This window comes from Portunus trituberculatus, chromosome 30 (assembly GCF_017591435.1).
Source record: "Portunus trituberculatus isolate SZX2019 chromosome 30, ASM1759143v1, whole genome shotgun sequence".
NCBI lineage: Eukaryota > Metazoa > Arthropoda > Malacostraca > Decapoda > Portunidae > Portunus > Portunus trituberculatus.
In genome coordinates, this window is record NC_059284.1 from 5,852,750 (window position 1) to 5,870,131 (window position 17,382).

General features: G+C 43.6%; 1 protein-coding gene across 1 annotated transcript in view; it reads left to right on the top strand.

Moving 5' to 3' along the window:
* The window catches only part of LOC123510971 (calcium-activated chloride channel regulator 1-like), a 130,217-nt gene extending 115,180 nt beyond the window's left edge, over positions 1–15,037 (top strand). The window contains 9 exon segments of the mRNA XM_045266525.1: positions 6,635–7,112; positions 7,115–7,191; positions 8,261–8,382; positions 8,599–8,710; positions 8,813–9,628; positions 9,746–10,049; positions 10,397–10,968; positions 11,570–11,708; positions 11,907–15,037. Coding sequence (XP_045122460.1) covers positions 6,635–7,112; positions 7,115–7,191; positions 8,261–8,382; positions 8,599–8,710; positions 8,813–9,628; positions 9,746–10,049; positions 10,397–10,968; positions 11,570–11,708; positions 11,907–12,652 — 3,366 coding nt within the window. The 3' untranslated portion in view covers positions 12,653–15,037.
* The last annotated feature ends 2,345 nt before the right edge of the window (positions 15,038–17,382 follow it).

Below are 17,382 nucleotides of genomic sequence, written 5' to 3' on the forward strand. Positions count from 1 at the left end.
TTATTGTTACTACTGTTATTTTTATTATTATTATTATTATTATTATTATTATTATTATTATTATTATTATTATAATAATAATAATAATAATAATAATAATAATAATAATAATAATAATAATAATAATAATAATAATAAAAAAAAAATAATAATAATAATAATAATAATAACAATAATAACAACAATAATAACAATAATAATAATAATAATAATAATAATAATAATAATAATAATAATAATAATAATAATAATAAAAATAATAATAATAAATAGTAATAGTGTCATTGTAGTAGTAGTAGTAGTAGTAGTAGTAGTAGTAGTAGTAGTAGTAGTAGTAGTAGTAGTAGTAGTAGCAGTAGTACTAGTAGCAGTAGTAGTAGTACCACCAGCAACATTTTTTTTGTGTGTTTGTTTGTTGTTGTTGTTGATGTTGTAGCAATGTGTTTATCCGATCAGATACTGAAAAAAAACTTCATCGTTTTTTTATTTGCAGTTGTAAATAATTAGGTATAAAGAATTAAGCTAAATCTCAAATAAAAATCAAGTTATTAGCAAAAAAAAAAAAGAAAGTTTCTGAGCAGATGAAAAAAAAACTTAACTAATGGGATATTACAGAGAATTCACAATACTTTGATTTTTCCCTTTTGCCAGCATGATGAAAACAAGAGACGAAAGATTAATAAAGAGGAAAGATTCATGCATTGTGTTGGCTGGTGAATGTGGAAAAGATTACCTAACCAACTTATGTTATAGCGCAGGTAATAGATTTCTGCAGACTTGACCAATAATTGAAATCACGGAGATGTGACACGTAGCAATACATTTCCCTCGTTCCTTACGATTCCAATTATAGGTAAAATCTGAAAGAGGCCAACGGCGTGTACCAAAAGATGTAACAAAAACCGAGAGTGGCTGTCGCAAATATTATTATTACTGAAAGAGATTAATAAGAAAAATGCAAAAACTGTGATTTCAATTATTAAGAGGAACAGATGAAAAAAAAAAGGAAGAAACGCAACGTGAAAATAATCGCAGCAGGTTTTAAAGAGTGATGTTCTCTGGCGAATGGATACGATTAAGGAAAAGATGAAGAGGGAATAACAAAGAGAGAAAGAAGGCAGGACATTTATCATTCTGACTCCACGGATGTAGAAAATGATACCCAAGGGATGTGGATTATGTTTTCCTTCCCCAGAGAGAGAGAGAGAGAGAGAGAGAGAGAGAGAGAGAGAGAGAGAGAGAGAGAGAGAGAGAGAGAGAGAGAGAGAGAGAGAGAGAGAGAGAGAGAGAGAGAGAGAGAGAGAGAGAGAGAGAGAGAGAGAGAGAGAGAGAGAGAGAGAGAGAGAGAGAGAGAGAGAGAGAGAGAGAGAGAGAGAGAGAGAGAGAGAGAGAGAGAGAGAGAGAGAGAGAGAGAGAGAGAGAGAGAGAGATCAGCATATAAGTGAAGGAATGGACGAACAGCCTAAAGGTTCAGCAAACTATGAAAGTCAAGAAAATATAAAAAAAATAAAAAGATTAAAAAATTGCAGCTCCTTTCCTCCATCACTACCAAATCCATCATCAAAATGTTTGGAGGGAGAAAGAGGAAAGAGGGAAGAAGAAAGGAGGAAGAATGGAGGCAAAAGATCCACCATATTCTCAAAATTTTTCCTCACTTCTCTCATCCATTTCCTTTTTTCCTCTAGTTTTCTTGCATCTTTATTAAAACTTCTCTTCTGCCTCTTTACCATTTAGATTTTTTTCTCCTCTAACTAATTTTTCCTTCCATCTATCCTCTGTCATTTTCATTACCTTTCTTTCAATAATAATTAGATTTACTCATTTAACGAAAGTCTTCACTGAATTTATCACGTTTTCTTTCTTTTGTCCCTCTCTTTCTTCGTCCCTTCCTTCCCTTCTTTCTTCTGTTCCGTCCCTTCATTCGACTTAACGCGGTATTTAATCTGGAAGCGTTCTCTGATGTGCGGGAGACGTTTAATTAGGAGAACAGATGGAAAAAATGTTGAATAAGGGAAACTAGTCCAAATGAACGAGGAGTCTGTAACTGAGACCAATCTTCAAGTAGTAACTTTTAACTTTCTCTCTCTCTCTCTCTCTCTCTCTCTCTCTCTGTGTGTGTGTGTGTGTGTGTGTGTGTGTGTGTGTGTGTGTGTGTGTGTGTGTGTGTGTGTGTGTGTGTGTGTGTGTGTACTTTTTTCTTTCCTGGTTTTAATTAGATGATCTAGTTTCACTTCGTATTCACATGCATACAGAATAATAAGGATTTTTATTTGCCAGAATCAGCTTTTCACGCAATATTGTCCTGTAAAAATGCATGTATATCAAAGAAAATCTCTTTGACATACATGAACGGCTTAATCAGACAAAAATATAATAAATTGCAAAATATAAACACACTGAAATATGATTTTTCTTGAGTAAAACATATATAACCTCACATTCATTCACAGACGTGGGGCTGGAAAAAATTACAACCACACGTTTCATGATACCAAAAAGAGAAGAAAAATAAAAACAAAGTAAAAAGTAAAAAGAAAAAAAATCTGTAAGCCTAAGAACACAAACAAAAGAATCTCATAAATCTCTCACGGTCACTCAACACATTAATTATTGTACACCTGTGTGTTTTGAGGCTCAGGTGTGTGGTCATGACGATGGTCAAGTATTTGGAAGCGGCACAGGTAACTTCCAGGTGTCGGCGCCGCATAATTAATGACACGGAGGGTGAAATAGTGGATGAGTGATGGCGAAAGATTGCTGAGAGAGAGAGAGAGAGAGAGAGAGAGAGAGAGAGAGAGAGAGAGAGAGTCCGTCATCTCTAACCGAACGCCTCATTAAGTTTTCAGTCATTTTTCACACCGTACGTACCCACCCGCCCCTCTCACTTCCTCATCCCGTCTTGCCACGTACGTACGTCATCTCAGTTCAGAATCTCACATCATTCTTCCATTATATCTCTCACTAAACCTTCCCTCCTTTCATCCTTCTCCTCTCCTCCATTTTCCTTCATCCCCGCTTCTTCTTTCCTCCCTGTCACTTATCTCTCATTATTCATATTTCATCTTTCACACTGTTTTTTTTTTCTCTCTTTCTTCATTTTCCATCATCTACATTTTTTTCTCCCTTTCCATCCTTACTCTCTTCCTAAGTATCTCTTTCTATCCAACAATCTTTCAATTTTACTCTCCTCCTACACATCCTTCACTTCCTTTAACGTTTCAAGTCTTTCCTCCCTACCTTCCTTTGTCATCTTTCTCCCTCTCAGCCTGATAAAGGAAAGCACAGGCTCAGAGGGTAGGCCTACTGATGTCTGATAGCTGTATAGGCTTATCTATAAAAGGCCTGCAAGAATTAAAGGACAAAAGGGAAGATATTATTAAGAGGCACATTTCCGAGTCAAATGGGAAGAGAAATGGATGACTGACGTGTTTGTGTGTGTGTGTGTGTGTGTGTGTGTGTGTGTGTGTGTGTGTGTGTGTGTGTGTGTGTGTGTGTGTGTGTGTGTGTGTGTGTGTGTGTGTGTGTGAGAGAGAGAGAGAGAGAGAGAGAGAGAGAGAGAGAGAGAGAGAGAGAGAGAGAGAGAGAGAGAGAGAGAGAGAGAGAGAGAGAGAGAGAGAGAGTATTCAGAAAATCAGAAAGAAAATATACGAGTGAGGTGAAAAATTGTAAATAAATATTGGTTACTGAGGTGCAAACTAAAACACAGACAGATAGACAGATATCCAGACAGACAAGGAGACAGACAGGGGGAGGCAGATGTTGTGGAAACTAAGATATATATAACACGAAGTCAATTCTGTAAGTCTCTCTCTCTCTCTCTCTCTCTCTCTCTCTCTGTAACTGCATTGGACCTTGGTACCCAGCGCGGGGCCAAGAGGAGGTCGGGAGAGTAAATCTTGTTACTGCCAAGACTCCTCCACTGGGGAGAGGCAACTGGAGAGGTTCTGAGAAGTCCACCAGGCTCTCTCTCTCTCTCTCTCTCTCTCTCTCTCTCTCTCTCTCTCTCTCTCTCTCTCTCTCTCTCTCTCTCTTTAGGCATGGCGGAAGAGTCTATTCTGAGAGTTAATTATTGTTGTCTCGCGTGTATAGATGATTAAGTAAGGAAATTCATTCTTTTTTAGACCTTCTTACGTTATAAATTTTCTTTGATTTACAGTGTTACTTTATTAATTTAAGATATATTATTACATCTTACACCTGTTCCCCTTTACTCATCTCTCTCTCTCTCTCTCTCTCTCTCTCTCTCTCTCTCTCTCTCTCTCTCTCTCTCTCTCTCTCTCTCTCTCTCTCTCTGGTCTCTGCCGCGCTCCAAACACAAGACTGATATGCATTCCAGCGCCTTGCCGTCCATGCAAACCAAGACGCCGATTATATTTGCACATGGACGCGTGATACATATTTCATTCTTCACATTTATTCATGGCACCTTAATGGAACACGTTGTGACGCTCCTTATCCTTTACTTAATCCTGCATATTCCCCCCTCTCTCTCTCTCTCTCTCTCTCTCTCTCTCTCTCTCTCTCTCTCTCTCTCTTGGTACTCGTTATTTTTCCTCTTCTCTTCATACACATCGTCGGTCTCATTCTCGTCGTCGTCATTCTTCTCCTACTCAATGTTTTCTTACCCTCTCCTCCTCCTCCTCCTCCTCCTCCTCCTCCTCCTCCTCCTCCTCCTCCTCCTCCTCCTCCTCCTCCTCCTCCTCCTCCTCCTCCTCCTCCTCCTCGTACACATTGGGTCTTATCAAAGGGGTGGATGTCTTCTTTGTTTACATTGTTACGGGTCAGTGGGATGTAATGTTCTCGTCTCTCATACCCTCATGGGACCAAGCATTAGGTGGCGCATCAACTTGCTCTGTCTTGTGTTTTGTGTGTTTGGGTGATGGTGTGTGGTTTTGATATATAAAAAATGTAATTATGCTATTATTGTTATCATCTTTATTGTTATCGTTATCATTATAGTTGTTATTACTACTACAACAACTACTAAAAATACAACTATTGCTAGTACTCTTACTACTACTATTACTACTACTACTACTGCTACTACTACTACTACTACTACTACTAGTACTACTACTACTACTACTACTACTACTACTACTTTTATTATCATTATCATCACTATTATCATTATTGATTTTATCATTGTTATCATCATTATTATTATTATTATTATTATTATTATTATTATTATTATTATTATTATTATTATTATTATTATTATTAATATCATTATTAATAATAATAATAATAATAATAATAATAATAATAATAATAATAATAATTATTATTATTATTATTATTATTATTATTATTATTATTATTATTATTGTTGTTGTTAGTTTTATTAATGTTATTCTTAATATTATTATCATTATTGTTAGTATCATTATAATAATAATAATAATAATAATAATAATAATAATAATTATTATTATTATTATTATTATTATTATTATTATTATTATTATTATTATTATTATCATTATTATTATTATTATTATTATTATTATTATTATTATTATTTATTAATTAATTATTATTAATTATTATTATTATTATTATTATTATTATTATTATTATTATTATTATTATTATTATTATTATTATTATTATTATTATTATTATTATTATTATTATTATTATTGTTATTATCTATTATTATTATTATTATTATTATTATTATTATTATTATTATTATTATTATTATTATCATTATTATTATTGTTAATATTATTATTGTTGTTTGTGGTTGTTGCTTTTGCTAATACTATTATCATTAATATCATCATTAATGTTATTACTATCGTTTTTATTATTTTTATCATTATCATTATCACTATGTCAATTATCATTATCATCGTTATTAGGAAAGGAAATTGTGATATTCATAGTATTGTTTACTATATGGTTACTGTGATTTTTACTCAGAGTCGCTGTCATTGTGACACTGGCGTAGCAATGACTTGCCTGAGACGGCCCCTTCCTCCTCCATATTCTCCCCTCCACCCACTCCTCCACTCCCCACTACTAGCGTCTCTCGCCTTTACTTTTACATTCAAGTCATCGGTGATCCTCGTCCCCACATAACCGGCGGTCTCTCTCATTACCATAATCTAATAGAAGTTCTGTCGAGTTGTATTTCAACACACTTGTGTCTGCTAATTAGTTAGCAAGACCCAACCTCCGAGATCTTATACCCAAGGCTGCTGACTTGTGGGAGACAACCTTCTGCCGCCCTGACAGGAGGTCTGTTTTAGTTTGACAACGTACCCGCCTGCGGTGACATTATTCCTGGCTTTGTCCACGCCACAAAAGGCGTCTCCCAGCGCCGCAGTGCGGACACAATGGTCGCCAAGCGGCGGCCACTCCTGCCCTATTGTTCTTCATTTGTCATTTGTTTTCCGATAAGCTTCAATATGGCACGCGGCTCAGGCGGCAACTAGCGTCGGCGGCGACGTCTAAGTGTCTTGTCCGTCCTGGGAAGCGGCGACGACCTGACAGGCGGCGCCCTTGTAGGATTTCTTTTCAAGGATACTGTATCGAGAGCATGTAAGGCTGGGAGTGCAGGGCGCGGCTGGTTTTTCATTTCCACACAAGGGACTTCATTGCTTCTTTTCTTTTTTCCTTACAGAGCGTCCTGCGGGAGCTGTCCAGCCAGATGTGGTCTGCCACGGGCGGCCGAGCGTCCATAAGAAAAGTAACGGTGGCGCTGCCGCGTGTCTGGAGGACAGACGCCCTCGGCTGCTCCCTCAAGAATCTTCTTCCGGCCTCTGCGGCACCCGAGGAGGGCCACATCCGTATTACAACTTCCCATCCAGTCTTCGGGGACAGACCCTGGACACAACAGACGCAGGGATGCGGCCGCCAAGGGGACTTCATCCAGATGGGCGGGGACCTTCTGAGGGCGGCCAGCAATGACTCCTACGCTCACTCAGCACGTCTGCTGCTCGCTGAGTGGGCCAAGTTTCGCTGGGGTGTGTTCGACGAGCGCGGCCACGCAAACGACCCGCTCTTTCCACCTACCTTCCGCGACCCCAACACTCACCAGTTCGCCGCTACTAGCTGCTCCGACGGCGTGGTGAAGGGCGATACCTGCGACCCGTCCCAGCCGGGTGCACCTTCTCGCCGCAGCCCTACAGTAACAACCACCTCAGCTCCTCGCTCCTCTCCTTCCCGGAGCTCCCCACCGTGAGTTTCATTATTGGCTTATATAAAGAAAGTTTGGCAAAGAGCTTCCAGGCAGGGTAAAAAGGTTCCGTGACTACCACTCGGGACAGAATGTGCAAAAAGTTTCAAATTCTTCCCTTCAAGGCCCGCATTCAAGAGAGAGGGAAAAAAGCAGGAAAAGTTTGGAAAGAGGAGAGAAAAGAAGGAAAAACAGACACCATGACTTTCTTTCCACTCTAACCATGAAGAAATACCAGTATCACCATTATCTCCTATCTTATATTCGAGATCTCAGTATCTATAGGTGAAATTATTACCTGCTAAAAGCTTACACGTACTAACCTCACATATGCCGCACTAATCTTTGGTTCTATAACCTAAACATCCACTTTTTAATTATAGGAGAGAGAGCATTAGGGCAACATATCAATCTTTGTGTTGTCTTAATGCCTTTCTTCCCCAACTCATATATCTTCGTTCTCCCTTGTCCTTATTCAATACTCACGGCAGTCTGAGTCCCTCCAAGCCCAACCCATCTGGCTCCGCTCCTCTTATCCCTCCTCATCATCCTCCCCCCTTCCTTCATCATCCCGCCGCGGAACATATCAATACCGTCGTCTCGTTCCATGAGTGAATAAGCACTAATGAAGGGCAGCCAAGCGAGGCTCATTAATCACGTCACCAGAGACGCTGACACAAGCGCTCGCCAGACACTCTATCCGACGAAGACCGACTGCTAGTCATTATAACCTCTCATTCCTACCAACTGAGGGATTAAGATTCGGATTCTTCTATTTTTTCTCCTTACTCTCTCTCTCTCTCTCTCTCTCTCTCTCTCTCTCTCTCTCTCTCTCTCTCTCTCTCTAATGATCATATCAGTGTTCTTCATTCAGCATGACTCTCTATTCACGTCAGATTGCAGGATAAAAGACTTAAACGTGTTCCATAAATGAAGCGATTTGTTTAACCTTTTCTTCTCTCTTTCTTCTGCCCTCTCGCCTCCACTTTCTTTTCGTATGTAAAGAACGCTACTATTTTGGCCCCATCACTCTTCTACTCCAGCGATCTGAAGTGTTGTTTCCTCACACAGATCCGTCTATTCTGTAATGACAAGACACACAACCGCATGGCGCCCACCAAGCACAACGCCCAGTGCGGCGGGCGCTCCGCCTGGGAAATCATTCAGCAGACCAGTGACTTCGTCGGCGGGAGGTGAGAGCGTCTTGCAGTTTTCTGTGGTTACTGGGTCTTATTACACGATAGAATACAGTTTTTTTCTTATTAAAAAAATACATCGTTACATTTTTCCTTGCCCTTAAGTCAACTTCAGCAATGTCAGTAGTGTATTATTTTCGTTGTAAATGTTCTTATATTAGAACCAGTCATTGGTACCCTGATTTAACACTGCTTCCCTTCCTTCCTCGCCAGAAATTCAGTCAGCAATGGTAGCCGCGGACTGGAGCCCATCCTGAGGTTCGTGCAGCAGGCTAACCCACGCTTCGTGTTGGTTATCGAGGACACAGCCACTATGAATCTGCAGGTAAGATTTCGTTATTCCTCACTTGGCTTTCACCCCGCTGCCACTTTGACTTCCATAAGACGGGGTGAGTGTGTGCTCTAATCCTTGTTTTATGTTACACAGCGGCGGTGGGAGTTCCTGAGGAAAGCAATGCGCCGTGTGGTAGTGTACGACGTCCCAGACGGGGCACACATCGGCGTGGTCACCTTCCGCTCCGTGGCCAGCACCGTGGCGCCGCTCACTTACATCGAGAGTGAAGACTCTGATATGAGGCAGAGGGTGGGATCTTCCCTTCCTCGCAACCCATCCACGGTTCCTGAGAGCCAGAAATGCCTCCTGTGCGGCCTGCAGGAGGCAGTGCGTGTGTTGGATGAAGACAACAAGGGTGCTGACGGCGCCACGATCATCCTCGTCACTACGGGATCAGGCCCTGCACCACGCCGTGAAGTAGACGAGATGATTACTTTATCTGCGCAGCGTAACTTAAGAATCGAGGTCGTGCTATATCCTCTAACAGAGAGACGCGGCGCTGCCTCGGCTTCCCATGGTCTAGAGCCCCTCGTAGAGGCGACGCATGGCACGCTGCACACGGTGATGGACGAAGGTGTTGGCAACGACTCAAAGGTGAAGATGATGGTAGCACTGATGGACGCCTTGCTAGCTGCCGTGCAACGCAACGCCCCACCATCTTCAAGTTCCACGGTGCTTGTTCACAGCGCAGACTACCCTGGCGGCATCGCATCGATGTCTGACGGCTCTTTCGCCCTGGACTCTTCCCTAGGACCCGACGCTCGTTTTTCTGTTTACTACTACGACCTCAACCATGTGGGTAATATTATTCAGCTGACAGCGCCCTCAGGTCACATGATCGCCTCGGTCAATGTGCAGGAAGAGGATGGTGATGTGAACATGATCTTCGTCAACTTGGAAAAAGCCGAGGTGAGTGTGGGCTTCCAGGCGCGGTAAGTTATAAGTTTATGGAGAATTGACTGTTACCACTGATCACTGTTGAGTTGTTCAGGAATAACGGTTAACAAGGATAATTTTTGTGAACAGCGTGGCCTGTGGGCATACAGCGTGGAGAACCGTGCTGACTCGCACCAAGGGCTGTATGTGCAGGTCACCGCCAAGCGTAACTCCTCCTCCGGCCTTAACGTGCGCCTCTGGACCAGCTCAGGCTCGCGCACTATCAATTCCTCGGACCCATCCTCACCCGTGAGGCTGTATGCTGAGGTGAAGATGGGCGTGGCGCCCGTCATGAAGGCCCGTGTCGTGGCCAAGCTGCAGCGCCTCGGCACCAACACCACGGGCAGCAACTACCGACCCATCTACCTCGACCTATGGGACAACGGCATTGGTGGTAAGTAGCAAAATATTTCATTACAGGCATCACGTAAAGGTGTCATAGTCTGTGTGTGTGTGTGTGTGTGTGTGTGTGTGTGTGTGTGTGTGTGTGTGTGTGTGTGTGTGTGTGTGTGTGTGTGTGTGTGTGTGTGTGTGTGTGTGTGTGTGTGTGTGTGTGTGTGTGTGTGTGTGTGTGTGTGTGTGTGTGTGTGTGTGTGTGTGTGTGTGTGTGTGTGTGTGTGTGTGTGTGTGTGTGTGTGTGTGTGTGTGTGTGTGTGTGTGTGTGCATATGTGTGGGTATGCGTGTACACACGTACGCTGTTGTGCCCTAGATAACAGAACGTTTATTGTGTCGCTTACCAGACCCGGACATCACCCGTGGCGATGGAATTTATTCCCGCTACTTGCCACCGCTACAAGGGAACCCAGGTCGCTACTTGCTGACAGCCGACGTGGACTACAACAGCGGACTGGCAGTGGTGGCTAAGGGACCGCCGACCCGTCATCACAAGGTTCCCGCTTCACACCTGCCGCACTACTACCAGCATGGCTACGACACCTGGAGTAGCGACCAAACGTGTTGTGGGTACAGCTTATCTCACGTCCACACTCGCCGCGCAGCGCCTTTCCTGCGGCACGTGACGTGGGGAGTGCTGGAGGTGGTGTCTCCCTCACCCTCTCGCGACGTGACGCCGCCCTCCCGCATTCTCGATCTGCGGGTTGAGGTCAACGACACAGTGCACGAGATTACGCTGCGCTGGACCGCTCCTGGAGACGATTGGGATGTGGACCGTGCTCACCACTATGAGGCGGTGGTAGCTCCCCTGTGGCGCGAGGCGAGAGCTTTCCAAGGGGACCACCTGACAGGCTTGCCCAAACCACTGCCCGCAGGCGCCCTGCACACCACTAACCTGCACTTCGTCAGATATGAGGAGGTGAGCGGGGTGGGTCACCTGAGTGGGCTGCAGGTGCTGCTTTATATTCTTTGCTCTTCCTTCACGTCAAATTTAGAGTATCAGCGACTTCCTGACACTCGCTATTTGCCAGATGAGTGAGCATGCATATATGAATAGTTTTATATTCTATACAGAGCTAGGTTGATTTTTTTTTCAGTTTTTAGAATAAGTACTAACAGGTACAGAATTTCCTCATCCTTTCATACTTGATTTTTTTTCTGCATTTAGTTTTGTCTTTTCTGTAATGACAATAGTGAGTATTGGAATGTTATATTTTAATTTTAACTCATTCAGTTTAAATTCCCTTGCCTGTCTCATGGTTTGCAGAGATTGCTGAAAATAGAAGATTTCAATTTTTTCAGGGAAACCACTACATGCATACACACACACACACACACACACACACACACACACACACACACACACACACACACACACACACACACACACACACAAGTAAATCTAACCTGTCCTTGAATTCAGTTGTTGAATTAATGTGGGAGAGTATTTCCGAAGAGTAGGTTAAGGAGGGTGTGTTAAGCAGCAGAGAATAATTGATCTTGTCCTTGGTGGGCGAAAGCTCTGGTACATCAGTCTGCGGGCGGTGGATGAGGCAGGAAACGTGGGCGGTGTTGGGAACATCGCAGCCCTTTGGGTACCACGCCCTCCGACCACCTACGAGATCACTACCAGGACCCAGCCGGCTCTCACCACCTCAGGTAAGGTGTCGTCTACTGTTCATGCTGCTTTACTCTAATTTCACTTGGAAATGAGGTCTTGTCGACTAATTCCACTGATAGCATTCCAATGTCATTATCTTCACAAAGACGCATCCATATGCAAGACCCCCGACGAGGAGATGGCGAGGAGACTTAGCCCCGCAGCCCTGCTAATGAACACTTTCTTCCTCCCTGCAGGCAACTACACCATGCCCTCAGAGCTCGGATCTGGCAGGCCGGTGGGCATGGCGGACCTGCAGCTGGAGGATGTGGCAGTCATTCTGGGGAGCATTGGGGGCTTCCTGATAGTCGTGGCGGTACTCGCCTCCTACTGTTACTGCCATACCACGAGGAGGAGGAAGCAGCAGCGTGAAAAAGATGCCGAAAAAGTGCAGGGGAATGGCAGCAGCGGCGGCAACGTGCTGGTGAAATCCGGGTCCCTGTGTGGAGATGAGCGCGGTGGCGGCAGCCACGAGTCCCTGGACAGTGTGGTGAAGGAGGCGCCCGAGACGGCCAGGGACGGCCGCCCGCTCTCTCCCGTCCAGTCATGGGGAGCCACCACCCTCCTACAGGAACATGAGCGTCGACTGTCCATCCACAGCGGGGCCCCGGATGAGAATCAAGTAACTTACCAGGTGGACGGCGCTCCTCTCCATGCCCCCTTTCCTGACGTGACGGTGACAGACTACCGCCCGGTGCCCACAGGTAGCGAGCCCCCAGTCTACCTGCCGTGCCCTCACGAAGAAAATCCCTGCCCCTGCACTGCTCCAGGCCCGGATTACACCAGCTATGCCGCCGCCTGGGACGACCCGCTCACCGGCCACCTGCTGGCCCGCGCCCGGCCTGCTGCCCCTGCCGGGCCCACCGGTCCCGCTGCCGCTGGTCCCATGCAGGCGATGCCGCAGCAGGCGGACCGCAAGCGCCGGAACGTGACCCAGGTGTAATTGTCCTCGGGCGGCGAGCAGTGCCAAGAGGCTGAGGCGTGTGGTGCTCCCTGCTCAATTCCTCCATACTGTACACTGAGGGGCACGTCCGCTGTGCGCCCTTTCTGTGCTGGTGCGTCGTCGGCCTCACACTCACTGTTTTGAAAATAGCACGCAAGACTCTCTTCCTCAAGTGAACCTAACGACTGTGTTGAACGCTGTGTGGTGAGGCCGCGCGTGCCGCCGCGACTTCGGCCTCCAGTGGCGCAAAGGCCACGCGGGCAGTCTTGCTAGGACCTCTGGAGGATGAGTCCGATCAATCAGACTTTTTTCTTGCCACAGCCCGGTGAGTGACCTTGGCTCGGCGAGATGCGTGCGAGTAGGCCCGCTCCGTGGCTCCTGGGATGGAGATTCGAGTCTCCCGAGCACCGTGATCTCACCTGCATTATCCTGTAACCATTACTTCAGCTTTCCGACTGAATGGCGAGTGAATGAAACCATTTAATTTCGAGTGAAGTGTAAAGAGAACGAATGCGAGGGACCAAACTATAAACCGTATTCCGCTATGTTTCAACAACTTTACATATTATCTTTTTAATGATCGTCTTTTGTTTGACAGAACGCATATCATAGCTCATGTATCATAAACTAGCAACACTCCAAAACTAATGTAGAGGTTTAATGTTTAATGTGATAATTGTAAATAACTTGGTGTGACAAGCCTCTCTATTATTCTTTATCTTTCAATTCATCTCATTTACTTCTCCTTATCTACCTACTCACAAACAACTATAACACAAAAAAATAATGATATTAAAAAATCAATCTTTACTTCATTCTTTTTCTCATCATCTTCATTCCATTTTCTGCAACTTTGACTTTCATTTTTCCTTATCTTCTTTCATAATTTATCATCTTATTTTCGAGGTCTAACGTCCACGTCCACCACGGCGGTCACTAAAGGAGAAAAACAGGCCTCCTCTCACTCCTTCATGCCATTCTCCTGTATTATCTCCTTTCTCCCTCACTTTTCTCTTTTAGTCTGTTTTTGCCTCCCTGCTCAATTCCTTTCATTTGTTTTAAAATTTTGTTTCCAGTATTTCTCCTTGCCTCTCCCCCTCACTCTCCATTTAATCTTTTTCGTATCTATCTTTGCACTTACCAACGCTATTGCTTTTACCTGGATTATTTATTTCTTACTGCACGTGATTCGTCTCTTCACTGGATCTTTACGTTTCACCCTCTTTTCATTTACTATATTCTCTGTATTCTTACCCTCTCTTTGTATTATCTTTTATCACTACGTCCTTCTTCTTCAGATTACTGCAAGTCTGACTTTCTTTTTACCACAGAGAACTTTATCCACCTCGACTCACACCTCTACAAACCTCTACGTCAAGGCAGTTACAGGGTGTTTATTGCAGCTTTTCAATGTTGTGGAAGCTTCATCTTATTCCAGCAGCGAACAGGTACTAAAATAATAACTACTATACATATAAAACGTGTAACAACAATGAAAGTGAGGGATTTATACAGTGAGAAAATGTCAAGTCCCCTCTTCCCCTCCCTACACACACCTGTGGATTTAGTGCATAGGCTTAGCTAGGATTACTTAGTGTCCTGTTAATCCCGTGGAGATTAACAAAAAAAAAGGCTGTATTTTAAATCGCTGGGTGTGAGTCTCCTTGTCTCACTGAATTGGTGGATTTGTAATGATTTCTTATGCACATTTTTTTTTATTCATTTATTTTATTACTTGATTTTGAAAGAAGTGACCCATCGATCCAGCCTCATGTCTTATTATTATTATTATTATTATTATTATTATTATTATTATTATTATTATTATTATTATTATCGTTATTATTGTTATTATTATCATTATTATCATCATTATTATTGATCATATTTTTATTCAAGGCCTCCTATATGCTTGCTATTTTTTCCCTTTTTTTCATATATATACACTATATTTTAAACCTCTCCGGAGACATTCTGTTACAAGTATAAGCACAATTTTGCAGACAGTAACGTTGTTGCTTTTATCAAGACAAATAATTTCAGTATTCTTTAGATATATAAGAGACAATTCCTGCACCTCCCCTCCCCACCACCACACTAACCTCCTACAACACTCCCTAACCCGTGACCTTTTGACCCCTTACCCTCTAACCCACCACACCCCATCTGTAGTGTTAATGTGTGATATAAAAAAATGTTTGTTTCAGCGTTCGATGTGATTTTTCAGTGTGATTGAGAATTGTGCCGCGGTCTTGTGTTCCGACGGGGGCATTATAATATTTTCTTACTGTGAAACTTAAGGAACCAGAAATGTGTCATATACCATAGACGTTGTACTGTGTTTTGCACTAGTCATTAAAGATTGCCAAGTGAGTGTACATGAAATGGTTATATTTTATTTTGTTCTCCCATGAAGGCAAAAAAGAAAAGAGCAATATTTTCTTTTCTTTTGTATTATTCTGATATCTGTGCGCGCGCACACACACACACACACACACACACACACACACACACACACACACACACACACACACCATAAATTTGCGCTCTCTGTTAACTGAGAAAATCGACGTTTTCAGGCTACCAAGGGAGCTGTGCGAATCTCACCTACCACCCTTCCCTTTCTCGCCCTGCCCTTTTCTCTCCAGCCAGTGGCGCGGAGCGGAAAGAGGTGGGTGGCGGGTAGGTGGAAGGGGGGGATTGACCTGACCACAGATGAATTTATCCAGTCAAATCCTCAGTTTATGTCTGGCTGTCGACTTATATTCGGCTTGCGTCACGCGAGGATTAATTTTCTAATGTTCTGTCATCTTGATTTATTAATTCTCTCTCTCTCTCTCTCTCTCTCTCTCTCTCTCTCTCTCTCTCTCTCTCTCTCTCTCTCTCTCGCCGTCCGGAGGTTTTAGCGATGATGATAAATAAAGGGATTTTACCAAACATACGATGAGATTCAGGATTAAGGATTAGCGACCACATGGAATCACACACACACACACACACACACACACACACACACACACACACACACACACACACACACACACACACACACACAGAATCCTACCTTTCACCCGCATACACATTCACCCACACACACACACACACACACACACACACACACACACACACACACACACACACACACACACACACACACACACACACACACACACACAGGCACATATAAAGGCTGTCGTTTCCAGGTCCCAAGGTAGCGAGGTTGACCCGTAACCTCCTGCAGAGAGACCCGCTTGGCCTTACAATAGCTGGAGGGCGAGGGGGGAACAATACCTCAGCTGGGGAAAGGGAAGGACACACGGGAGACCAGAGGGAGGAGAGGTGAGTAGTGGGAGCAGGAGAGGAAATGGGAATAAGAGAGAGAGAGAGAGAGAGAGAGAGAGAGAGAGAGAGAGAGAGAGAGAGAGAGAGAGAGAGAGAGAGAGAGAGAGAGAGAGAGAGAGAGAGAGAGAGAGAGAGAGAGAGAGAGAGAGAGAGAGAGAGAGTTCATTATACAGACACATGTGAAGGGAAGGACAGAGTAAGACTATAAAAAGTTGCATAAGAATGAATCTGCAATCAGGAAGAGAGGAAGAGGGAAGAAAAAGAGGAGGAAGAAGTGGAGGAAGAGGATATAAAAGGATGAAGAACATGCATATAAAAAACCCAGCGGAATGAAGGAGACAAGGAAGTCAATGCCAGCGAAAGAAAAGGGTAGAAAGAAAAGAAGGAGAGTAGGGAGGAAAGTATAAGAAAGGGAGGGAGAAAGGGAGAGAGAGAAAGGACGATGACAAGGGGAATCTATGACAAAGAGGAGCCGTTTCCTTTCACACTTTTCCTTAGGAGGGGGACTGAAAATTCGGCCAAGACTCGAGAGGAAATGTATAAGTTTTATGCCTTAATGGGACTCTTTTTCGGCACGTTGTTCTTCAGGGATATTCATTTACCCCCTTGTGTTCTCTCTCTCTCTCTCTCTCTCTCTCTCTCTCTCTCTCTCTCTCTGCAGTTACCAGCCGTGTGAATTCGGAGGGGGAAAAAAAGATGGTTTTGATCATGAATGGAAGAGGAAGGAAGAGAGGAAGGAAAAGAGTGCCTTTCTCCACAGAGGAACGAAGGAGCCAAAGGAGAAAGAATATAACGGAGAAGCAATTGGAGGAAGAGGAGTTGGAGGGAGTGGGGTAGGAGGAGAAGCAGAAGCTGGAGCATACTGGAGGAGGAGAAGGAAGTTGAAAAAAAAAGAGGAGGAAGAAGAATAATAATGAAGTGATGGAAGGAAGCATATATTCGTGGGTGGCACTGGAGGCAAAAAAAAAATACCGTAAAAAGGAGAGAAAAAAAAATATATGAAGGAGAAAAAAAGAAAAAACGGAGAAAGAGAAAGAATAAAGACAAAATTATCAAAGAAGAGGGCAGAGTAAAATGCAGCGTACGAAGAAGGAAACGGTAACATAAAACAGAAAAAGAAGAGGAAATAAAAGCGGAGGTGTAAGAGGAAGAGGAAAGCAAGACAACACAAGAGAGAAGAAAGGAAAAGAAAGGGAGAAGGTAATGGACTGCCATGGGGATCAGACGAGGACAGGAAGACAGAGAGAAGGCGAGTGTGTTGAGATGAGGACGGGGCGGTTGGGAGGTAAAGAAAAGGCTCAAAGTCTCACTAGTTTCAGGGACTGTTTCGAATGTTAGTGAACCCTTGCTGATGCCGTTGAATTCAGTGCCGGAATATAAAAGAAGGA